This window comes from Amia ocellicauda, chromosome 3 (assembly GCF_036373705.1).
Source record: "Amia ocellicauda isolate fAmiCal2 chromosome 3, fAmiCal2.hap1, whole genome shotgun sequence".
NCBI classification, from domain to species: domain Eukaryota; kingdom Metazoa; phylum Chordata; class Actinopteri; order Amiiformes; family Amiidae; genus Amia; species Amia ocellicauda.
In genome coordinates, this window is record NC_089852.1 from 41,426,862 (window position 1) to 41,452,357 (window position 25,496).

Below are 25,496 nucleotides of genomic sequence, written 5' to 3' on the forward strand. Positions count from 1 at the left end.
CCCTGCATTCCACTCAAAAACAAAACCTCAAAAATGCAAAACCTCAGTCCGTGCGGATTGGGCTGAGCAGTGATTTAAAGGTGACAGACTTGTGGAAGCTGCAGGCTGGCTGTAAGCATGGGAAGCCTGTGCTACTATTGGAAATTGATTTTTCTGATCCCCTGCCAGCGTCTCGCAGGATTCCATAGGCCTCACAGGAAATACAGTAGACAATTTATTTGTTTCAGAGAGTGAGGAACTCAGAGGGGACCTGAGTGATGGGGCCTTTTCAAAGGTGGCTAACAATATTGCTGTGTTTGCATATGGGAAACATATGTTAGGGGGGAAAGAATGTAAAAATGTTTTTTTAAATTATATACATACATATATATAATACAATCTAAAGCCTCTTCTGTCAGGACTGTTATGTTTCTGAGTGTGAGTGTGTGGAAATGGATGCATTTTAAGCATTCCCTCTTTGAGTGGAGAGATTTATCTGACCCCCTCTACTGAACAGCTGGTCACTAGAGATTTTACCTCTCCTAGTATGCTGTTCAGATCTGTCTCCTCCTAGTGGCCATTTATCAAGTACTCCAGAACAACCTTTCAAAACCCCACTCACTCTTCGCATGGGGTAAATCAATTAATCTGACAATTGTATATTTTGAACATTCATTAAATCACTTTTATGTGCTAGAATGCCACTATGTGATTTATTTGTCTGTTTCCATGGTATATTGAAATCTAAAGCTGGGAAAAAACATCTGACTACATAATACAGTGCAGGAAGAACAAAAAAAAAGTATTTAAACCAAAATAAGTGTATTGATTTTGATAATTTGTTATTGAAGTAATTTATTCATCCAGTATTTAACATACAAGTGCTTTTAAAAAAAAAAAAAAAAACAGACATGGGGGGGAATGGGTTCAAGTGTACAAGTTACTCTGAGCTTCACTGACTCTTACCACCTTCCTGAGGACTTCAGTGCTAGGATTGTAGTCAACCTGGAAATAGAGAAGAAAGTGGATGTTTTACGGTATATCTGAATGGCTTCACCTGGCGATACTTACCATCGTGTTAAGCTCTAACAGTGGCATGCATGTGTATGATTGGACCGAAGCCCCATTTCAGCACACCGAAAGAGTTCTCTTACCTTTCCTAACTTGCTAGAGAGGCAAGAGAGTGCTGGCCTGTAGGCCTCCATGGTGAGCGAATCGGGACAGGCAACGTCGCTGTAGCACTGATAAACGACAGCAGGGATGCGATGCACCTGACAGTGACTCAACACTGAGGAGAGGGCAACAAAGCAACAGCTCAGCCACTGTATACAGGGGTACTCTGGTAACCTGCTCCCCTCCACCAAGCCAGGACTGAAAACAATGAATGAAAGTGGAGGGGGGGGGCGGAGTGGAGGCAGTACCTGCTGCAGGAAGGCCTGTGAGGATGTTGGGCTGCTCCATCAGGGGGCAGCGCAGGGCATCTCTGTACTCGCTGGTCTTCAGTGTTCTCAGGAACGGAGACGGACTAGCTGTGATGCACTCGGAGGTCTTGTACTCGGCGACGGAGCAGTCGGACAGCACCAGCACACGCAGCCCCCTCCTCTGGATGCTCCCCAACACCTCCAGACACAGACACGGGGGCACAAGAGTTTGGAAGGCTGCATCAAAACGCCCACAACACCCACACAACCTGGGAGGCTACAAAACCTTAATATTGTGCATGGTGTCGGTAGCATTCGACCTAAACCGAACACTGCCTCTAGTGCTAGAGTCAGAAGCAGGACTAAACATTGTTACAGGGCATAATTACGGTTCTCAAGGGTTTCATGGTCTATGGGTTTCTGTGGACCATTATCTCATGTACTGAATTGAACTAATGACCTAATTATCTGGAGACGTTGAACACGCTTCCACATCTTTATTCTTAGATTTAATTGCACCTTTACAACCATGGACTCAGTGACACGATTTGCCCATCCCCAGGCAAATGACTCAGCTGAATTTACGCCGAGTTATGCCAATGTTCTTCATCCGTTTACATCACGGTGAACACTTTGCTTCTTGCTTCAATAGACTCCTGTTGGAAAGCTCTGTGAAGAACAGCACAAGCAGTAAGGCCTTACCTTTTCAGTCCACTGGAATAACTGGTCTTCAGCTACGTAGTAAGTACACTGGCATATCACAACCTTGACATACAGAAGACAAAGACATTTACCACAGAGAGCTTGTACTGTTTACTAATCCTCAATTTTTACAGATCCCACAATCCAAGTTCATTAAGAACTTAAAATCCTAATACTACCCTCTTTAAAAGACTAAGCACGACAAAACAGAATGGTTGGAACAAAGTTCTGCAGGTTATCTTTACAGTTAACCTAAAATAACTTCCTTTGCTACATTATTACAACACTAAGGACCTCCAGGATGCAACAGACCTGTGTTGTGCAGATGGGGTCACTCACCGAGGGGCATGCTGCCTGCCTGTAGAGCACACATCTGGACTCCTCTGGCAGCTGAGTGTTGGTCACCTGACTGGGGCCTTTGGTCCTCTCGTTCCACAGCGTGACAGTTCCCACCACGTCCCAGTTCCCCGTGCTTAGCACAAAGGCCGAGAGAAATCCTGACATGCAAGGAATGAATGAGCTTTAATTAATGCTCCCACAGAGGCAAGGATCACAGCATATCTGAACCACAGATTCTACACCGACTCACAGCCCATTATGAACAAACTGGGCCAAACACCTCCTCACACCAGAGTATACCAGCATGCCAAAGGCAGTGGGTACAAATGCATGTTTTCTAGCCTCAGATGGACATTTTCCAAATAACTGAGACTTTTCACTCAATATCAAAATCCTGTTAAGATGACAGAGACAGTTTTCTAATGCAGGAAGGAAAAAAAAAGAGGGGAATATTACTAGCACCACCAATAGCAATAATAATCAGCAATTTTTAAAGAATGGGCTCTTTGCACTGAGCTTACCTGATGCATTTTGCCCCACTGCTATGACCAGGTCTGAGCACTGAAACGTCTTGTCGCTGGAACTTTCTATTGACTCTGCGATTTCTGACCTCCAGTTTAGGTGCACTTCTCTGTGAAAGCAAAATAGAATAAAATTAAACTCAGAGCAGCACAATTACAAATTAAAAAATGGTGGGGGAGTTCTATTCTCAATTCAATTCACTCAATTCTGGATTTTATTAAAGTTAGGGTTGCATTTCTACAGATTCAGGGCTAGATTTGCATGGAACCAGCTTGAACTGTTGCTATTGACTAGGGTTGGTATCAGACTGTGTTTAGGACTTAAAACTGGTCAGGTAACGTACTGGTGTAATACAAATGTGTTGATGCAGAATCACAGTTCAGAATAAAGAATATTTATAAGGCCTTGTTATATGCCTGCAACGTGGTGACTAACCTGTTGATGTAATACAGTAAGGCACACCTACTCAACTTCAAATATTTTGCATCACAACAACATTTGTTAATTCTATCAGGAACACATTTATACTAAATGCATGAGAAATGTTTTCTTATTTCATTATTGATCTATTTTTGTCATGTGTGACTGCCCAATATGCCATTGTTCCCCTCTTCAGGCACACTGTGTGGGAATCAATACACCATGTACACCATGCATGCACGCATAAACCAGCTCAATCTGCACATCCCGTCACCAGTTATCATGTATTATGATCATATACATTATATACTATAGTATTGTTGGAAGTGCAATGCGAAATCAGATCTGCACTGCTGTGTTGGATCGCATTAAGAAAGTGAAAGCAAAAGTAAAAGCGCCTCACGTGTGTTAAGTGTACATGCAATGAAACAGCAAAATCTGAGTCCAACCTTATTTGAATTCGGTGGAAATATATATATGTCTGTCTATCCGGCTACGACCATAAACAATGTAACGCTCGTTTCTCTAGTATCGGAGCACATCCAAAAAATAATAATAACAGTGAAGTGTTACTGTTTTTGTTTGTTTACTAGCCTTGCCTACCTCTTCATTTCGGTCATAAGACAATGAAATCAATCAGAATAACACTAGAAAGTGGCCAAACGAGCGACACCGCACTTGTAAACGCGTTTGTCTACCTACGCTACACATCCCCGGCCTGTGCGCCGCTCACCTCTGCTTCTGCACTTCCCTGCGGATCTCCGCGTCCTCCTCGCCCTCCTCCTCCTCCTCTTCATCCTCCTCCACCGCCCGGGAGTAGACAGACACAACCTCGCCAAAAAACGTGGCCATCGGGCTGTCCTTTGTGCGCTACTGCAGTCTGGCTGCTGGGCAATGTCAGAGTAAATCCCCGGCTGGCCGAGCTGAGAAAGCGGCCTGTCGTGCTAGGCCGCGCTGGTGTCCTGATAGCGCCGGGCCAGCAGAGGCGCTGTGGAGTCCGCGGAGTCACAGAGCAGCGTAGAGGTTTAACAGTTTGAGCAGCTGGGCCATTGAAGTCCGTTTGTCTCAGCATATACGAAATATGAATACTGTGTGAAATGTCTGTATCATTATTTGTTTCAGTCATCGGAGTGGTAGGAGGGGACTACATTATAATTGTACAGCTGCATACATGTTCTTGACCATTGTTTTCTGACTGTATACATGCATGTGTATGCTATCTGTTATTCATGACACATCCAAAATGTACATTGTTCCCCATGCATTATATAAAAAAGTCCTCATTATTGAATAACGACATGTTTATTCATTATTCTAAACACATATCATGATGTATGTAGTTCTAAATTGACAGCAGTTCTCAGTTGTTTTAACCTTTTGAGCATCTAAACTATGACCCCACTGGCGTCTCTGATGGGGGTGAAATGTGTTGGCAGTTCTTAATGTTATGAAGTCTTGTTCTCAGTTATTATCCCTGTGTTCCTGTAAAATACATCATAATTCATGTTTAGGATATTATGGGAATGACTGTGTTCAAGTTCAAGAAACACTTTTCAGGTCTTTTCTTTTCAATGCAAAATGTGCTCCAGTTTTTCAATCTTCCAAAACTGTTTTGAGGTAATAATTAAAACTGTACTTGGCCTTTTCCATACATATGCTTTTTAGTTTTAATTTTGCAATTACTATAGGAAAATATTCTTCTGGAGCAAAAAAACAAAAACAATTCTGTGTATTTCATATCATGTATCCTTTCAATATGCAAAACAGAAAAGCTCACAGTATCTGCATTTCCTCGAATATCTTTATAGTGCATTAAAAAAGGTTTTTCCAGTGAACACATTAAAACATGTCTGAGACAAAAAATGACTTTGTGGGAAATTGCAGTGATGATTACACCGTCTTAGCTTTTAGCTCTACATACAAAAATGCAGTTTTGTTATCTTTCGTTTTTAAAGCAGAACAAAGGAATGACATATGTCTCTTCTTGAGAAACTATAGTGAAACTGTTTGGCATGCCATGGACTCATCAAGCAAGCTAATGGATTAATTCCACTGAAGATCTTCCCTTACAGTTATGTTGTCATTTAAGCACTAACAGCATACAGGGAGTTAAAATTTGACCATTTATTAGCTGTTTAAATGTATTTATTTGTGTTTTCATTCCTTTTGTAATTAAAAGGGTTTGAGTGTGATTTATGTATTGATTTTAAAGAGTCTGTGTGTTGTCTTGATTGCTTTGCAAGAGGTTTCCAGTTTATTCTATCTGATCTGTTTAAAAGAAAGCTATCAGAAATCTTTGATCTGTTGTTGTCCCTTTGGAAAGACACAGAAGAAGATAAGGGACTCCTTCTATAGTGTTATCTATAATTGCGTGTAATTTGTCATGCTATGCAATATCTGGTCTTGTATATGGTTGTTAATCTACTGTCTGGGGAAGGTGAATTATAAATAGCAGTTGATTAAAAAATAGTTATGGTTGTGCAACTCAGAGATGAGAAAATATTATAGTGCCAATGTTTAAATGATTGATTGGAAGACATTTATATCACAAGCTTGTAAAGTAGAGCTAGAATATGTTCAATAAAATACCTCTGAATCAATAATATGAAATCTAAGGACATGGTATATTAATTACATCTTGTATAATCAGCAATTAGTTAATCATGCATTGCACATAATCTCATATTTTCATTATTTATGACACAATTCATTTTCAAAGCATTTTTTTAAACCAATATTGTAATAATTTCACTGTGACCTGTAAATTCCTTCATGTAAGAATCACATTACAAGATTACTATATAAACATAAATAAACATTTACAGTGTCTAAATATTATATTGACATATTTGAGTTGTTCTTGCCATAAGGTTATATTTGTTATCTATAATCTCTAGGGGATCAATTGCTTGCTTTTGTTAAAACATGATGTACTCTATTACAGTATGCTTTATTCCAGAGAAGAAAAAGATAACTCCCTATATCTTAATATATTTAAGACACTGGTGACATACAAAATGACACTTCCCTGATTCCTAAGCCCCTTGAGTGAGTAGCTTAATCTACAACTGCAGGCAATATTTATGCTGTACCTTCATAAGCAAAAAAACAACAACAACACAGTGTTACTTGGGACATTTCCATTGCTTTGAAATGAATACTGCAAAACAACATGCAAAATACATTGGTGCTCTGATGCTTATTTCTATATGTAGTGTTTCCTTTGTTTTATTCCTAAAAGGCAACATGTTTTCCAGTGTATGCAAGAGAATACAATTACTTCACATGAACTATAAATAAACTGTATAACCTGCTTTTTCTGTTTTACATTTTGGTGATGGTTACTCTAGATATCAACAATTAATCGTTGCATACTTTTGTTTTTAACATTTCCTTGCTTTGAATTACTTAAACCAAGCTGTTTATGTGGAACGTTGTTGCCTGCAGCATGATCTGAATGTAAGTGTCAGACACAACAATCCACACAACAGTAAAGTAAAGCCCGTTGAATGCTTCTGGCTTTAGCTGATGGTCTTTATGAACATACCAAGACGCGCTCCAAGGACATGGCCACTAGAGTGAAATGGGTGTTCATGGCTTTGTGGCCCCCAGTGTGGACAGAGAGCACAACGAGTGATGTTGAGGGACATTCAGAAAACCAGGAGGAAATAGAGCGGGACAGATATGCCTGGCTGTGTGTCACAAGCTCCCCTCTTCTAGATTCACACAGAGTAAATAGAGAAAACAAAGGTTTACCATTCTTACTGTCTCCAATGTGTGGGTCTGATCACTCTTAGTTGATGTGAACACAAAGCATATTACAGAGGTGTACACTCACCTAAAGAATTATTAGGAACACCTGTTCAATTTCTCATTAATGCAATTATCTAACCAACCAATCACATGGCAGTTGCTTCAATGCATTTAGGGGTGTGGTCCTGGTCAAGACAATCTCCTGAACTCCAAACTGAATGTCTGAATGTGAAAGAAAGGTGATTTAAGCAATTTTGAGCGTGGCATGGTTGTTGGTGCCAGACGGGCCGGTCTGAGTATTTCACAATCTGCTCAGTTACTGGGATTTTCACGCACAACCATTTCTAGGGTTTACAAAGAATGGTGTGAAAAGGGAAAAACATCCAGTATGCGGCAGTCCTGTGGGCGAAAATGCCTTGTTGATGCTAGAGGTCAGAGGAGAATGGGCCGACTGATTCAAGCTGATAGAAGAGCAACTTTGACTGAAATAACCACTCGTTACAACCGAGGTATGCAGCAAAACATTTGTGAAGCCACAACACGTACAACCTTGAGGCGGATGGGCTACAACAGCAGAAGACCCCACCGGGTACCACTCATCTCCACTACAAATAGGAAAAAGAGGCTACAATTTGCACAAGCTCACCAAAATTGGACAGTTGAAGACTGGAAAAATGTTGCCTGGTCTGATGAGTCTCGATTTCTGTTGAGACATTCAGATGGTAGAGTCAGAATTTGGCGTAAACAGAATGAGAACATGGATCCATCATGCCTTGTTACCACTGTGCAGGCTGGTGGTGGTGGTGTAATGGTGTGGGGGATGTTTTCTTGGCACACTTTAGGCCCCTTAGTGCCAATTGGGCATCGTTTAAATGCCACGGCCTACCTGAGCATTGTTTCTGACCATGTCCATCCCTTTATGACCACCATGTACCCATCCTCTGATGGCTACTTCCAGCAGGATTACGCACCATGTCACAAAGGTCGAATCATTTCAAATTGGTTTCTTGAACATGACAATGAGTTCACTGTACTAAACTGGCCCCCACAGTCACCAGATCTCAACCCAATAGAGCATCTTTGGGATGTGGTGGAACGGGAGCTTCGTGCCCTGGATGTGCATCCCACAAATCTCCATCAACTGCAAGATGCTATCCTATCAATATGGGCCAACATTTCTAAAGAATGCTTTCAGCACCTTGTTGAATCAATGCCACGTAGAATTAAGGCAGTTCTGAAGGCGAAAGGGGGTCAAACACAGTATTAGTATGGTGTTCCTAATAATCCTTTAGGTGAGTGTATATGATATATGCATGAGTCATAAGTCATTCATAGTTTTAAAATAGGTTACAGTGACCTACAGCAAACTGAGGTCACATAAACAAAATGTGCCCAGCAAGTCATCCAGAGAGAGCCTGCAGCTCCGTGTGTCAGAGTCCTTTAGAGCTCAGTGTCAACAAAAAAGTATTTTCCCAATGTCACAAAGACTAAGGGGAAACTTTCACAAAAGTATTAAGAAAGAACCAACTGATTACAACTTGAAGGCTGGAGCACACAGACAATAAACAGAACACTTTAGACTTTGTATCAATATAAATTGTTAAATAATTTAGAGATACATTTATCATTATGATGTATATTTCTAATGCATAGAGATGTCCAAATGGGGTTAATGATCCAACTAAACCACTTTCATGTACCCAGAACTGTAAATGACACTTTTTTTTGTTATGTAAAATATAAGGCAAATATATTTGGTATATGCACTTGTTTACACCCAACTACAAAATCTATAGAATCATTCAAATACATACAATATTCTTCATATATATCTTGCAAAGTTGCTTAACTTAATAACACTATACTAACCTGCATATTTACCTAACATAATATTACATATTCAATCATAATGTTCACAAACATAGTACTGTCCCATGCAAAGTATCTCCAAACACCATACATGCCTTTATTTTTATGATCTGGAAAGACTGGAATCGATCCCAGTGTTGGAGTCGACTCTTCAAGAACAGAATGGATTTCTGGGATCGATTGGCCATCCTTAGAGGCGCACAGACCCGTTTCTGCAGCGGATGAGGGACAGGTCTGTCAGCCCCTAATCAGGTTCACGTTTATTATGGTAAGACAGTGTATGGAGACGTCGGTGTAATAGCTGTGATAATGATGCATCAATGGAAAAACAATCAACTAAGGCAAAAAAAGCTCTCTTTGTTTATCATCACATCCTACCACGAGTGCCAATCCTGTGGAAAAATACACATGAACATATATTTCATCTCGCAACGCTATTTCGCTGTTTGATTCTTCATCTTGGTTTGGGAAATATCGTCCACATCTGCAACCTAAAGAGGACGATGTTCGGTGCGTCGTATATACGCTTCTTGTAGCTTCTTTACATATATTGCTGGGTTTACTTTGAGTCGCTTATTAACACAAATACTGTGTAAAGTAGCTGAGGTACAGGTCTCGCATTGTTCACACCAGGATCAGCTGGATCACAAACAGTGGCTCGTTGGTCTAGGGGTATGATTCTCGCTTCGGGTGCGAGAGGTCCCGGGTTCAAATCCCGGACGAGCCCATTTTTATTTTCCCGCAAGTACTGAAGTCACGTTCCGAATGCAAACTGTGGTTAGTAATGCATTCTTAATGGATTATTAAAAATACATCGATTCTTTTTCTGTAAGTGTTGTGCTCCGCTTGTGTCTGTGTAATTTAGGTACGATAGCTATGGACGACGTGTTTTTGATGTCGGAATACCTTGTGTTATTGTGAAGCAGAGCTGCATTTAGTTCGATGTGTGTTTATGGTTTCATTTGCAAAAACGTGTAACTAAAAATGGGCTCGTCCGGGATTTGAACCCGGGACCTCTCGCACCCTAAGCGAGAATCATACCCCTAGACCAACGAGCCACGCAGGCAATAGAGGGGAATAAACTGACTCTGAGATTTGTACATTTTTTTTTGTTTTTAAAACACTTTCTATATTCTCAAGTTCGTGCATTTATTTTTTGTTAGGTTTACGTCACGTCGCAGAAGTAAGTTGTAACCAATTTGTCGTAGCATGATGCAGTAAAATGGTCGCGTTCTTGTCGTGCAGATTTCCGCAGTTGTGCGCCGAGCTGCAGAACTCCACCGCTCCCATTGGTGCAGCCGCGCAGACCTGCGCAGAGCTGCGGACAAGTGCGCTGCACGAACGCGCCCGGGCGCTGGGCAGGCGTGTGAGCGCATTGGCTACAGCGGGCGGGCTGGACTTGATTGGCAGCTGTGGGCACCTCTAGCGCCGCAGCAGGGGTCTGCCAATCAACAGTCTCGGCGAGGAGAGGCGGGACTTCCTGTTGAAATGCAGGAAGAGAACGAGGGGGTGCTGGAGCAGCGAGAGTGATATTGATCACAACAAAAGAGCAAACAATTGTGAAAATCCCCCGGAACAATGGAGATCAAGCTGTTAATCTCAGCAAACGTGTTCGTATTGTTGTTTGGATCGCATTTGCATTTTTTGGGTAAGTGAAAATCTAGCCTGAATCGACATGAAAGAAAGAAAACAGTTACTGTGTTCTTGGTTTGCGTTCATTTCAGCAAGAAATCTCAGACTTTTAATCATCTTGTTTTTTGTTTGTTTGTTTGTTTGTTTCAGCGAAAAGTCACATTGCTATGTTGCTTTAGTTTGTTTTAAAACCGCAAGGACCCAGTTGTTTGTCTCATCAGTATCGGTCTCTTCATCCTAATTCCGTTGGATGAAGCGGGTCTTTACATGGTGCACAGTGAGGTACCGTGACTGGGAAGGGCAAAGCCTGCCGTCACACGGGAATGACTAGCAATAGACAAGTATCACTTCTGTCTAGTTTTCCAACGAATAATTGATCTTGTATAGATATCTTAAGGTCATGTATATTTTAATTAAAAACTCCAGCTAATGCTACAAAACATGCAAAGGATCACGAAGCACACAAGTTACAAATGAATGTTACCTAAAGCCTCAATTGAGAAAATAATGTAATTAGCTCCTACAATGTTGATTTGACACTTTTCCTGATACCTTGCCACCACTTAAACATTTGAGGATTGCAATCTAATTAGAAAGTCAATTAAGGGCTCAATTATGTAATTGAGAACTCGGTTGGAAGCAAACAACCAGCAGATACAGGGGTGTTGCAAGACAGGGTTTAAAACACGAACAAACCAACAAAAACACACCAATACACTAAGTACTATAGTTTCTCCTCCAGTAAGTGTGTTTGCCCTGCAGTGCTGTAGCCCACACTGTGTCGTTTGTTAAGGGGGACAAATGGCTGTTTTGATAACAGGATTCAATGGTGTTCTGTGACTCACTCACATACAGACCTTTGTTCATAAAATGCATGGTGTAGTTGATAAAAAATATTAAATGTGTATATAAAATGTTTTTCTTAATAGTGCAAAAGACAAAGGCCTGCGGTTTCTGTCTTGAGCAGGCTGACACTTGGAATTATGCTTTGGAATAACTTTAAGTTGGTAGGTTCGGTGCTTTTAAAAGGATATTCATTTTAAACACAACTCCAAATTTGCTCCAGCAGAACATCAGTGGTACAGTGGTACACCTCTGAGGTGAAAAGCTGTATAGATTGTGGTCTTCTAGGAGAGCTTAATGATGGGATTGAGAAAGTGTGCAATCTGTTGGCAGGCCTCCAAGGGCGATGTACTGTAAGCTTTTAATTTACTTAAATGCTGCAGGAGGGGTTTGGCATTTGTGTATTTTTACGGATTGGGTTCTAGCGCTATCCTGAAAGTGGAAGGAGTTGTTCCTCATGGGATGCGAGACAATCGGATTCTCAATTTTTTCTGATGAACCAAGAGATCTCCCTGATAAAGATGGAAAAGCTCATTTCCTTTCCTCTTCACTCTTGTGAGCTGTGCTAATTGTACAGCCATGCTCAGGGATTCACAACACACCCAGCTCTGCTTGAGCCTTGCTTAAATGCTCTTTGTGATAACTGCTCTTCAACATTTTTGTTTGTAATGTGATAAAAGACAATTCACCTCTCCCCTTGTACTGTTATTTTTAATCATCAAAAGAAGAGCTAGACTCGTTGTTCAGATGTTTCATAGCAATACTACAAAGCATACAGAGAACACAATCCATATTTCAATTCTGCCTTAAGCCCAGAGTTTCCAGCTCCGTTTGATAAATGTAGCAGCTTTGTTGACAGTATGAAACCGTAAGCCTGCTATTAAACCAATTTGTAGAAAATGAGCCTCCAGGGCATTTTTTCCCTGGGTCTGTGTCAGCATGATTTTCTTGCTTGTGCACTCGTTCCTCTTAACAGATTTGGGTGGGGATTTAATAATGAATAATAATTAAAAAAAATCCAATGCATGTGCAGTTCAGTTTTTGCTGTTATGTCCAAACGGTCCTGACTAGCCCAGACAGATATATTGCAAAAGCGCCAACGTGGTGTCAGCCAAGAGAGGGGGAAGGGCTGATAAAATGATGTGTCCTGTTTTTTCTGTTAACATTGAGTGATCTTCTCATAAAAAGAGTGCTTTTTTGAGTGTTTTTTTAAATTTAATTGTATCTACCGTGGTGAAATGTAACGCCTGTTGCTTAGATCAACAGTGTTCATGGTGTGATTCTCTCCCACGCAGGTACGTTTCCAGTCACCGCAGTAGAAGTCTATACCCCCTCTGAACTTTTTATTGAGAACGGGACCGTGGGGATCCTCAAGTGCACTTTTACGTCGAAGGAGGTGGTCAGCAGTGATGCAGCAGTGTCCTGGACTTTCCTTCCGGTGGGGGGAGAGAGAGCGGCCACAGTAAGAGCACTGCATTTCTTTACCCTTGGCTTTTGTGACAATTCTGGACATTTAAAGCAAGCTCTGTTGTGTAGAACAATACATATTTTTCTGTTTAGTGTTTTTAAACACTGTGAGGTGCCCTGTTTAAAATTCCATTCCAGTGAAGTTTCATACAGTCGTTAACGGGATGGTTTTGTTAATCTTTTAATGCCATGAGCTATTGTTTGGTTCCACAAACATCAATGCATTTTACAATGATTGAAATGGATGGGACCACTTCTGGTTCAGAGAGACATCAAGGTCTCTTGAAACGTTTAGCTTAAGACCTGGTTAAAAATAACGTATTTCTATTCTGGCCCTAGGAGCTGTACGTCGCTGCAATGAAGGGTTAAGCTCAGGCCCCACTTCCTGGCTCTGTTTCATTCCCTGTTTGTTTTCATTTGAACCTGTGGCTCTGAGCTCCTCTTTCTTCCTCAGAGAACAGATTTTTCCTCTTGGATGAACCCGTCCCCCTCCCCAATAGCTGGCAGCTTCTTTTCATGGCTAAATTGTCTCCTAAAATAACAGGAAATGCCCAGCAATGTTTTAATGTTGTTTTTTTAAGAAAGATATCTTGTCATTTACTATAGTTGCTGGCCAAATTGAGATTAAAATTCACTTACTGATCAATACAAATTTAAAAAATGGAATAGATATTTTTTCCTTTCACTTTTCGTACCTAATGAAAAACTCATGGTCCACTGAGACTAACTGTAACGGAAGGACACGATGTTCTCTCATTTCCTTTCTCCAGAGGGTAATGTTATCTCCTCTATTATATATAATGATACTATCCCATCCCAACCTGTCCCCGAAAAGGTCTTATCATACCTCATCTATCTTACAATTTTGCAATTGTAGTGTTAGTCCCAAAGAAACCTCTTACTCCTCTTTTTAACAGCACCTAAAGGTCTTTAAACACTTCACTCCTTTGTTGGTAAACCTCAGTTTTTGCATACATCAGGTTTTATCTGAAGTTTACCCCTCTAACGGCAGCCTCCAGCTGTTGCATAGGATGTCGTCACAGCGTGTTTCAATGCTAGAAGAAGTCATTTCTTCTTGCAGTCATTTCCTCCCATTGTCTGTTTTATAATGCATTTCGCACATTCCAAAAACCTGCTGATTTTATTAATTTTAAATAAATCATTGAATGGTGTAAAGATCTGTGTTTTTGTTAATATTGTCTCAAATGTCCATAACCCACCTTCTCTCTCTCTCTCTCTCTCTCTCTCTCTCGCCGCAGTTCTTCTATTTCTCGAAGGGGAAGTCGTACCCTGGGGACATGCCGCAGTTCAAGGGCAGAGTGATGTGGGCTGGAGACCTCAATAAGAAAGATGCCTCCATAAAAGTGACCAAAATGCAGTTTACCGATAACGGCACCTACGCCTGCGATGTGAAAAACCCCCCTGACATAGTCGTGACACCAGGGAGTATACAGCTACATGTTGTGCTAAAAGGTAAATATAGCATTATTTTATCTCCTCAAGGTCGGAGTCTGGCAAACCACAGCGTTTCAGTTAACAGCTTATTGTTGTGTGTCTTTCAGAAGTGAAACCTTGCTTACAAAATCTAAATGTATTCTTTCCAACCAGCAGAAACTTAGTATCAACATGGATGGTTTTCCGCTTCCGCTGTCAACACAAGTCAAAAGCCTTGGTGTCGTCTTGGACAGTATGCTCTCGTTTGAACCCCACATAAAAGCCATCACCCGGACATCATTTTTCCACCTTCGCAGTATCTCCTTCATTGTCACACTCCAGCACTGAAACCTTATCCATGCCTAGGTCACTTCCCAATTGGACTACTGCAATTCTCTCCTTACTGGTATCCCTATTAAACTTGCCAATAGACTACAATTGGTCCAGTACTCTGCTGTTAGAATACTCACCTGCACTAGATCTGACCATATCACACCAGTCCTTATTCAGTTACATTGGCTCCCTGTGCATCATATTGTCATTAAGTCACTCCTCCTCCTTACAAAGCCCTCCATAACCTGGCACCTATCTACCTGTCGGACCTTCACCCAGCCTATGCCCCTTCCCGCTCTCTCCTTTCCTCTTCTGCTGGTATCCTTACCACCCCCCCATTGTGTCTCTCCACCATGGGTGCAGAGTTGTGGTATTGGCTGTTCCTCCATTGTTTTGTTTAAATACATCCTGGATATTGTGATTCACTGAGCTGCCATTTCCTGTTGAATAGTTCTTGGCGGTGTTTTGAGGAAACATTTGTTATTACGCTTTGAAGAAAAAGAAGTGCAAATTGGGAATATCTCTTCACAATATTGCCTGCCTTCCATCTGTTTGGGGTTATTTAAATTTGTTCTGTAGTGAATGATGTCCCTTTCAGAAGCTGTGCCAGAAACTCTTGCATTCAAGATCTTTGCCCAGGCGTATGCATGTCATTTTATGTTGAGGCCGCTTGTGATGGCTGTGGGTTTGCACTCTCTGGATATGTGTTTTAAATGGTCAGTTATTCAGTCAACGCACAGAACATTGTGACAGCAGTTGGACGTGGTGAATTCCTGAGGACTGGAGGTTATCTGCATTTTGCCCCAGCTGTACCAGCAGACGGGATGCCAAGTGAAAACAATGCCACGCGTTAATCACACTCCGGATGCGTTTAAATGCGCCACCTTTTTGTTTTTCTAATGCATCATCTGAGAAGTTTAATGTGCTTTTTGTTTTTCATATATAAACACTCCAGCTTGGATGGGTTTCCCTGCTCCCACACAATTTAGTGTCCACTGTTTTGCTGCATCACTTCCACTCATGACGTTTTTCACTCCATTCCAGATGCTCTTCCTCAGTCGAATGCTGGAGTAATTGCAGGGGCTGTGATTGGAGCCATTCTAGGCCTCACCCTCATCATCTTCGTTTTCTATTTAATATTGAGGACACGGGAACCCAAGCATGAATATGAAGGGTAAGATGGAAGTTATGCGTTATCTCAAGTCCCAGGTGTTGTCAAGGGAGCTGTATCTAGAAGTGCAGTTCTAGAATGAGTAGCTGCCTGTGCAAAGAAAGATATTTTATCAAGTACCCTAAACACATCCATAGTGCCTGCTAATATTATTAAAGTGTGGTTTTTAGGTATTTTGTATATTTTATTTGAATGTAACAGGGATTTTATCTTGTTTTAAAGACATGTTGCAGAGCATATTAAGTATTAATGTCCAGTGGTAAGTTCCTATATGCGGTAGCCTGTTTGCCTTTCAACTTACTTCCAGTAGGGCGATTCCACGTGAATTACACACAGACTTGAACATCTAAAAGCCCAGGTGTATGTGCGTATGGAGTTAATTGCTAGGGATGGCATGTGTTCACGCATGTGTGTAAGTGCAAAAATCCGTTGATCAATCATTTATTTTATCACTTTAGTACATTAGTTTGTGATCCAAGTGCTGAAAACTGCATGAAGGCTATTCTTCCACCTAATGCAAACATAGCATTGGGTAGAAAAAGGCGTATTGCCCACAAATTAACAAAATATCTCCCGAGCATATACATTATTAAAATATTGTCAACCCTCGTTCTACACACACTTTAATTTGTCTGTCTGACTTGGTGTCTGAAATATTAATGATGAGCTGAGATCCATATGGAACAATAAAAACCGCACAGTATATGATCTGTTAGGGAGTCTCATGTGGAGTTGTCTAATAAATTTGAAAGCATGGGAATTTCTGCTGATATAAACGCCACTTTGCTTTATGAGATGTACTGTACAGAATAGTCTGTGCTTATTATTCAGTGTGGACAGAATATAAACTGGATTGTTTTATGTCTGCCATAAACCATGTTTAAACAGTAAATGCCCTTAAAGTAAAGATCTCCTGGGGCAAAGTGGTTTGCTTTTACTTTGGTATTTAATGGCTTGGTATGTTGTGTTTTTGCCTTGGGAGTGGTTTTATTTTTGTTTTGTTTTTTACATGGGGGGTTGTTTTGAGCAAACTGACCTTTATGCTGCTGCCCTTTGTCAGAATGGCTTGAGCTGCTGTTTGACAAAGACCAGGAGTCCAAGTCCCTCACAGTCCCCTGTTGCATGTGCCACCAATTCCTTGGATTTGAGCTGTTCATGTTTTAACATCCTGTGAAACCCTTTCTCCCTGGTTATAATCCTGTATTTGCCCGTGAGTTTTTAGTGTGTTTACAACCTTTCACTGCACTTAACAAAAAGCTATTAACAAAAGCAATGGTTATGAACAGTCCCAACCTTCCAAGAACTATCTGAATGACCAGATAGGGTGTGCTTTTCTATTTTTTAAATAAAATCTTGTATTATGTCCTACTAGTCTAATTCAAATATTAGTTGTGCAGTGCCTTACTCGCAAGAAGGTTAGGTTTCAAATCAGTTTTTATACAGAAATCATACAGCTGCATTTTGAAGCATTTCATAACTTTTCTTAATTTTGATGAGTGTTCGCCCAGAAAACACCAAAACCTCTTGTGCTGTCAAAGGATTGCCACTATCTAAAGCTACTTCATCGCATACAATTGACTTCAGGCCAACATTAATTTAAAATCTTAAAGAAGAATTCAGTCATGCCTGTAGCTTTTAAACAATTCAGATCACTAATCCATTTTAAGCTGAGTATCTATAAATTCCAAAATAAAATGCATCCTCTGTGGAATGCTTTGATGCACTGCCAAAACGTATTACCTTAGCCACTGTTTATCCATAGCAGTTTGCACAATTTCTTATGTTTTTTGTTATCCAATTTCAAAACAATTAAAACGGAGCATACACATGTAATATGTCAACACTTGCACATCCTTTGAGGGGCGCAGAATTAAAATGGAAACACTTTATTTGAAGGACGACTACTAAACGGGCGATTAACCATCTCAACCAGGATTCTTTGGAATGCGTGTCATTATCTTTAAGTGGTGCATGCTGGGATTAACAGCACTGTCGCATCCCCCACATTTCCACACACTGCAGTTCAGAACGCACTGCTAGCTTGGCTTTTCGGCTCATGTACTAACTGGATAGTTCATGCTGTTCGGTCATTGTCTTAACAAAACTAACACTGTGTCCTTGGTTGTCATCTAATAACCCCAATTAACTGTGTATTGCACGGAATGCCTGTGATTCTACAAAATAACAAACCTTTTTATTTAACCTTTATAAATGTGTTACTAAAACAGTTTCTTGTAACTCAAAACCTTTTTCTAGAGCTTTCAGGTGTCCCTAGCTCTGTATGACTTTGAAGATCTTCAGACAGAGCTAAACATCCACAACCATAGTCATGCTGCACAATTAAGCATTCTCATGTTATTTCCTTATTAACTTTTGACTTCTGGCTGATTTTCAAAAACAGCGACATACTGGGCAGAGACAAAGAGGAAGATGATGTTTAGATTATAGCAATTTGCAGGTTCTGTCTCTCAAAAAGACAACAAATTTGCCATTTCAAGTCTCTTTTCCCCCGTGTTCACAACAATTATCTGGAGATCAGGAATACAAAGAGCATTACTGCTAACTGCAGTGGGTGCAGATAATGTGGAAGTCTGAATTCCTTAAACCCTTTGAGATTTGACCAGACTGTGCCAGAAAAAGAGACGCTCGTATAATAGCAGTGGATATCATTCACTTTAATAAATTGCCCACTTTAAATATAGCAGATGCATATAAACATTTACTAGTCAGATCTCTTACTCTATGCTAAAATTTGGGAAAGTTGTTCAATATATTTTTAGTCAAATTACCTCACCATCCTTTTGGTACTTTCTGGAGCTTTTTTAGCTTTTGGACACTTCTTTTTCAACCCTACTGTTTTAGCAGTAAAGCTATGAGGAAGTGGCAAATGTAAGGTCCTCCTTGCAATCCCACAGTACATTTAAAAGCCTCTGCTCTGTCCATAACTCAGAGCATTCATTTCATATGGCCTGACTTGCATGCCACGTCAGATGAGCAGTCTTGGCAAAATCCCTTTCAAGTTTTTAATGACAGAGAACCAATTACTTGCTGCTGTTTACACCAGCAGGGTTGTATATTGTTTGAAAAAATATGACCTTTTGATGACCATGTCTGTCTAATGCTGTAGTCTTCTAAAACCAAAAACACTTGGAGTAATAATAATACAAAAAGTCACAACAATGGAGTGATGCACTTTAATTTTCTCTCTGCTCCAAGATAGTGTGCCTATGACAGCAGAATGTGTAGATTGCTTTGCCCAGCCATGTTCTCTAATCTGAGAAACAAAGCAAAAAAATATATAAAAATAAGGAAAAGTAGTCTTTATGAATCTAAAGACAAAGTTAAGAAACTTTTCAGTGTTATGGCATTGAATTTGTGGTTTGTTTTGTCTAGTTACATTCTCCTCTGTTCAGACGCTGTGTGCTTTTGTGTACAAGGTCAAACGATTAGAGCGCTTTAAAAAAAGACCCGTTTGAGTGCTCTGTCTCACAGTTATAGAATTTGTCACATTCCTTGCAATCGCAGTATTTAAAGTTTCATTTGACGTGTCCTGTCCAACCTAATATGTGTCCGTATATGTTTGTGTGTGTATGTTTGTTAATAAGTGTTGGGAAGTGTTTTGTAGCGATACCAGGATAATTCTTCATATGAGTGCAATTTGTGTGTCAATTGAGATCATCACTCACTGCATTTGTCTTTCTGTTTGTCTTCATTTTGATTTTTTTGTTTTTGTTTGTTTTGTCCCTGTACGCCAACGCTTGCTTGTCTGCTACATCTGACCTTGAAATTTAAAAATCCACACCTCCAACCGTAATCCCAACCCCACCCGACCTGCATACCGCTCCTCTACCCACCACCTCCCCCTAAAATCAAACGTAAACTAGCTGCACCTCCACCGAGAGTGTGATTTCCCAACCAACGCGGCCGGGGAAGAAAGCCGATTCCAGTACCAAGGGCTCAAGGTGTAGCAGTCCAACTGCCCCTGTCCAGGTAGGAATGTCAAAGACTTCGCCGCGGGTCTCTGGGTAAGGCTGTTTCGCATGAACAGCGTCCGACTGGAATTCTCTGGGTGGTGTTTCGTGGCTGAACTGGAAGCTTGGGATGGCATGCAATAGGAGTGAACTTTGTCACTTTGATCGTTTGTTATCGGTTATGGGTGGTAGCGTTGATCTTTGCTGATCTCGATATTGTGTGACTGTGACCAACTTTAAGCTGCAGTAGATCCCAATTCTGGTCAGTTTACAAGCCCTAACGATCTGTAGTGTCAGATGGTATGTTTGCCTGTGTGGTTCCATTGAAATATTTAGTCCGTGTTTTGGGGCTTTATTCTGGACTTCCGGGGACATTCCGGGGACCTGTCTGTAAGTCGAAATTTCTGTAAGATGGAACGCACTCCTATATGTTCTTACTATAGGGCTAATGTACAGGTATGAATGGTTTCTTATCATAGCCTTTACTATTCTATGTCAAAAACTGTTTCTATAAAAACATCCGAGTCCTCCGTGACCCCGGGAACGTCTGTATATTGTAAGCTGGTTTGTTACATTAAGTAAACGACCATTTTCAGGATCACTGTTTGACTGATCCATCGTTCTCTCTCCGCAGGGCCCTGTGATCTACGCCCAGCTAGATCACTCAGGCAACAGGACCTCGAACGTATTGCCCAAGAATGAGCCTGTGGTTTATGCTGACATCCGGAAGAACTAGAAGCGGGAGTGGAACACGGAAAGGATGAAGTGTGATGATCTAATACAGACAGTTCCTGGATAGCTGCCTATTGTGAATATATGTAAACAGATTCTATTTAATTGGTGCTGAAAGCATTGCATGTTCAAATGTTTCATATGTGCACATATCTTGATTGCAGGGCTCTGTTTCGGTTTTATAGATTTCCTTTTCTTCAAACTAAGCATTAAATTATTACAAATTAAATGTCTTCTTGGAGGCTGAAACACGGTAACAGTTGATTAGCCTTAAAATCGCAGTAGCTGCGGTACACGGTATTAGATTTCTCGGCAATAGCTTCTGCTGAGGCAAGATTTAGTCGCATCACAAAAGCCACCATGACCAGTTGAGAGCTTTGAACGAGAACAGGTCTGGAATGCTTTGTAGGTACATAATTTTAGGATTGTAGTTTAAAAAAGAAAAGTTTATTAATCGCAGTGAATGGAAACCGATTCTGAAAACAATATTGTCTTAATGTGATCCCATGGGCTGTGCTGTACTTCAATCAATGTGTACAATGTAGTGCAAGCAGTTTCATTATGTAATTATTCACTGCCTTCGCTACAGATTTTAAAAGCGAATTGTGAAATACTGCGATTATGACTGAATAAGTATACATAAGACATATTTGCATGTAATTTATGAATAATCACTACAACAATGCCTTATGGTTTTGTTTGAAATACTTAACATCCTGGGTGCTTATGTTTTTGGGCACAGGGACGAACTTGCCTTATAAGCTGAATATGGCAGTGTCGAATGGTATCTGTGACAGTGGAAATGCATGTTACTACTCAAAATGGGATGGAAACTGCATAACGCTAATCTCGTATAATTCTGAGCTTATGCTCTCACACAAGGCTTGTATTAATGTGTTCATAGCTTGGCAAACTACCCTGTCACCCAGGCTGTGCCACGGCTTAATTTTTCACATTCTTTTCTAAAAACACAACATAATTGCAGTGCCCTTCCTGGCTCACATTCATTGTTTCTGCTTTGGATCAAAAGGTGCAATACTGCGTTACCAATACTTTCTTAAAAATGACAATTCTGTTTTAATTTTACTGCCCACTATTTAACTCGCATACTATTACAACTAAAGGGACTTTGACATATTTTCAGATTACTTGAAGCTTCTCTCTTACTCTTCTGTTGTAGCCAGATGGAACTGGACTAAGTTGGATGAGCACATGAGATGCTGGCCTTCTTCTGGTCACTTTTAAAAGGATCGCTAAAAATGTCTTGGGAACCAGGATCGAATGTCGGTGGAAACAAAGAGTTCCCAAATCTTAAAACCACTGTTTTACTGACTACAGAGTTAGTCATTCAGACATCTTTACGATTGCCACCATTTACGGTTACAATACTATAAGCAAAAAAAAAAAAAAAGTGTACAGTTATCTCTCTCTTATATGGTAGAAATTACATTTTATCACAATATGAAAAGGCTTGTTTCTCACAAGGGAATTCTCAGATCATGCACCAGTGCCATCTTTTAAAGTCATACAATCAGTTCTGACGATCAGTGTTGCTTTTTTTTTTTTTTTTAACATTACAGCATCATGCAATAAGATTACGCTTCCTAAAATGTTTGCAGCCCCTTGCTATCACCAGGGGAAATTTATTTGTCAAGCTCAGCAATTTGCACTTGATAAGAACACTTTCAATGGAGCCTTACACACACCGACAAGTCTTAAGATCTGTGAAGTCTCTCCAGTTTAAGGGTCTTTACATTCCATTGTATTGTCTTCCAATCGTTTCTCAAAATGGAGAGTATAAACTATGATCTACGGTGACGAGTTGAACTGCTACCTGTCAAAAAAAGTTAGATAAAACCATACCTCGGATAACACAAATCAAGTTCACTTCGAACATTCCTCAGTGTTCCATTGAGATTGGAACTACCCCTAGTAGGTTTTTAAATCATTGGTGTTATAGATTTTATTTTATTTTGTAGTCTCTTTTTGCATTCAAATAAGATGCTGTTTATAGATGTGGAGGAGTACACTATGAGCAAATGTTCTTCCATGCTGGTACACTTGTAATACATATCGGTTTCAAATCATTTGTATTGGTCTTGAACACGTTAGTACCTGTGCTATTCTCTGTATTGCAAGTCTGTATTGAAAACCATTCTGCACAATGTCATGTGTAGGACTATACATTTTCCCCTTATATTAATACAAATATTGTTTTGTCTTAAAACTGGAATGTAGTTATAAATTGTGCCTTTGTTTTCCAAATTATTCCTACACTTGTGCATCATCTCTGCTTAAAAGTACGAAGAGATTTGTTTTCCTGTGATACTGTATGTTCTTTTTTTAAATATATATATATATAAACAGTTATTGTACCTATTCTAATTTTTTATAAAATCCATTCCCTGTGTATTTTGTCTTTTTTTTGTATTTTTAAGTACAGTACAGATCCTAATGGATGCAATGTGATGAGAAACCGAGGCTGTAATAGAGAAAAGCTTATTCATTTATTAGAAATCGGGAGAGAAAATAATTTATGCGGGATGAATCAATATTGGTTCCATCCATTTTGCTGTCTACCCATGCAAAGCATCCCCATGACATGCTGCTGCCACCACCATGCTTCACAGTAGGGATGGTGTTACCTGGGTGATGTGCTGTCAGATTTCAAATATTCCAAATATTGAACTTTTGTTTCATCGGACCATATACATATTTTTGCAAATTTCAATCCGGCTTTTACATGGGTTTTTCAGAAATGGTAAATGAGATCGACTTGACTGCTCAAAGGGATAGTTAATGCTGTAGATATGTGTATACCCCTCCTCTGATCTGTGCCTTTCCACAACTTTATAGTGGTTTTGAAGGCTACTTGGTCTTTAAAATAGTATCTTTGTTTTGAAGGCACTACCCAACTGTGGGATCTTACAGAGACTGGTGTATTTTATCTGAAATCATGTGAATCACTTTAATTGCACACAGATGGACTCCTTTCAAATTATTGTGTGAATCCTAAAGGCAATTGGTTGTACCTGAGCTTATATAGGGGTGTCATGACAAAGGGAGTGAATCCCCATTTAAGGAAGACTTCATGTTTGTATTTTTCATAATGTTTTTTTAACCCCCCCTCCATTTTTTCCATATTGAAATTCAGTGTGGAGTAGGTTGTGTAAATCAATGGGAGAAAACCCAGTTTAAATGCATACAAATATTAGGTTAAAATGTGAAAAAGACCAAGTGAATATTTTCTATAGCCACTGACAATAGATCCTATTATTGCAGTAGAGGGCAGTATAACCCACTAATTCAGGGAGCTGATACTGAGTTATTACAGAATTACATATCACATAGAAGAGCAGAAGAAAAGCATAAAACAACTAAGATTCATTCACTCAATAATATGAATAATTATGAAAATGAATTACCAAATAACAGTTTCTAATTGAAGATGTGCATACATTTCATTATTTCTAGTTGTGCCCATTCTAGAAATGTCTTATCCATAGATGCTGTTTTTGTTTTGATTGATAGACTCATCAATTATTACTTTTGTAATGGCGAGGGAGGGGTTAGTGGTGTTAATGCAATCGTGATGATCTTGCAGGAAATCAGTTGTGCATATGCATGCCAGGTCACTGGTCGGGGATTTTGCATTACATCAGCACGGGTGCACAGATGGCAGGTGTGAGGTTTCATTATTACCCCAGATCAATGTTCAGGGTCTCAGATGACACGTCGGTTCTTCACTCATCACTTTGTTTGGGGCAAAACTAAATTTCCATTTGCTTTCCTTGGAAATTCATTGAAAAGAAATCCCTGCTTGGTCAGTAATCACGTTGCTTTCACATGAAAATGGCAGGATGCCAACAAAGCTACTACTTAAGCAAACAAACAGGATGGAAAAAAAAAAAAGCTGTAGAAAATGTTTCCTTACGATTCCAGGAAAATGTGTAGAATTGTAGAATAGTTTGTAGGCTATGTAATAAAAGCTTTGTCATTTCATAATTAATGATCTTTCACAGTTTTGCTTTGTATAATGGACTACATCTTAAACACACATCTAAAACGGAGGGTATAGATATTGGGCTTTTATCTTTACCAGATTTCACCTGAGCTCTTTGTGACATGTTGGTTTTACGTGCACAATAAAAAAACATACACAAAAAATATTTATTCCAAGCTACACCCAGAATACTGAGTCTATCTAGTTTCATTTTCACATTTTTATTATTTAATTGGGGGGGGTTCAGTAACAAAGGAAACGTATTCATTTAAAAGCGAAATATCTGTTTAAATTGATTCATTAAAAGCTGAATTTGATATTTGATTGCGTTCACGTTTCAGACTTGGGGCTGTAGAGGGATAATGAAAACCATTTGCACTGTGGTCCTCCCTGGGGAGAGACATTAATCCTGTAATCAGCGCTTCGAGAGGCTGTGGCAGATAGCGGTTGGTAGATTGTGCCTCCCTGCCCACAAGGCCCCAGCTGCACATGGGAGTCTCGTTAATTGGTCATTCATTGACTCAGTGACTCTCCACTTGCCTATAATGTCTCTGGTTTTCTAACCTTATTATGAACTCACCATCCTGAGCAGAAAGAAATGGGATACGAACACCAAGGTACACTGGTTTGTAGGGTCACTAAAAACAGAGTTTGATTTCACCCGTGTTCGAATCGGAGGTCTACACACCTTTAAATATTAGTCTACATAATCATACACCTCTTGTGTAGCTTGGGGCCTCATAAACGCCAGTGAAGGGAACACAACTGACTAGGAAACAAGTGATGTAAATTCGAAACGAGTAGGAAATGAGATCCTGAAAGTCCATCTGCCAGCACTGAAAAACTGAATTCATTTTAAACAAGATAAATTGAGCATCATCTCTGATTATATTCAAAACAAAATC

At 40.0% G+C, this 25,496-nt stretch overlaps 2 protein-coding genes and 2 non-coding genes across 6 annotated transcripts; 2 read left to right on the forward strand and 2 right to left on the reverse strand.

The window, feature by feature from the left end:
• Positions 1-817: 817 nt before the first annotated feature.
• On the reverse strand, positions 818-4,365 carry psmg1 (proteasome (prosome, macropain) assembly chaperone 1). 2 transcript variants are annotated; one of them, XM_066699511.1, is made up of 7 exons: positions 4,117-4,365; positions 2,963-3,072; positions 2,442-2,599; positions 2,103-2,165; positions 1,401-1,599; positions 1,134-1,267; positions 818-984 (listed from the first exon to the last, which is right to left on the reverse strand). In XM_066699511.1, the coding sequence occupies exons 1-7, from the start codon at positions 4,233-4,235 to the stop codon at positions 907-909; spliced, it is 861 nt and encodes a 286-aa protein (XP_066555608.1). In that variant the 5' UTR covers positions 4,236-4,365; the 3' UTR covers positions 818-906. The 2 variants fall into 2 exon arrangements, with proteins under 2 accessions (XP_066555608.1, XP_066555609.1); XM_066699512.1 differs by lacking the exon at positions 4,117-4,365 and adding an exon at positions 3,987-4,095.
• Positions 4,366-9,660: 5,295 nt separating this feature from the next.
• Positions 9,661-9,732, forward strand: trnap-cgg (transfer RNA proline (anticodon CGG)). The gene has a single exon. It is a non-coding gene; the product is annotated as a tRNA-Pro (tRNA).
• Positions 9,733-9,991: 259 nt separating this feature from the next.
• trnap-agg (transfer RNA proline (anticodon AGG)) lies at positions 9,992-10,063 on the reverse strand. The gene has a single exon. It is a non-coding gene; the product is annotated as a tRNA-Pro (tRNA).
• Positions 10,064-10,482: 419 nt separating this feature from the next.
• mpzl1l (myelin protein zero-like 1 like) lies at positions 10,483-22,998 on the forward strand. Of its 2 annotated transcripts, XM_066699513.1 has the most exons (6): positions 10,483-10,653; positions 12,776-12,942; positions 14,207-14,420; positions 15,759-15,888; positions 19,770-19,875; positions 20,491-22,998. In XM_066699513.1, the coding sequence occupies exons 1-6, from the start codon at positions 10,584-10,586 to the stop codon at positions 20,590-20,592; spliced, it is 789 nt and encodes a 262-aa protein (XP_066555610.1). In that variant the 5' UTR covers positions 10,483-10,583; the 3' UTR covers positions 20,593-22,998. The 2 variants fall into 2 exon arrangements, with proteins under 2 accessions (XP_066555610.1, XP_066555611.1); XM_066699514.1 differs by lacking the exon at positions 19,770-19,875.
• Positions 22,999-25,496: the final 2,498 nt, after the last annotated feature.

Coding starts and splice junctions, on each gene's coding strand:
- psmg1 (XM_066699511.1), bottom strand. CDS start 4,235: ATGGCCACGTTTTTTGGCGAGGTTGTGTCTGTCTACTCCCGGGCGGTG. Junction 3,073..4,116: donor AGGGAAGTGCAGAAGCAGAG/GTGAGCGGCGCA, acceptor TTGCTTTCACAG/AGAAGTGCACCTAAACTGGA. Junction 1,268..1,400: donor CACAGGCCTTCCTGCAGCAG/GTACTGCCTCCA, acceptor CCCTCTCCTCAG/TGTTGAGTCACTGTCAGGTG.
- mpzl1l (XM_066699513.1), top strand. CDS start 10,584: ATGGAGATCAAGCTGTTAATCTCAGCAAACGTGTTCGTATTGTTGTTT. Junction 12,943..14,206: donor GGGGAGAGAGAGCGGCCACA/GTAAGAGCACTG, acceptor CTCTCGCCGCAG/TTCTTCTATTTCTCGAAGGG. Junction 19,876..20,490: donor GTCCAACTGCCCCTGTCCAG/GTAGGAATGTCA, acceptor CTCTCTCCGCAG/GGCCCTGTGATCTACGCCCA.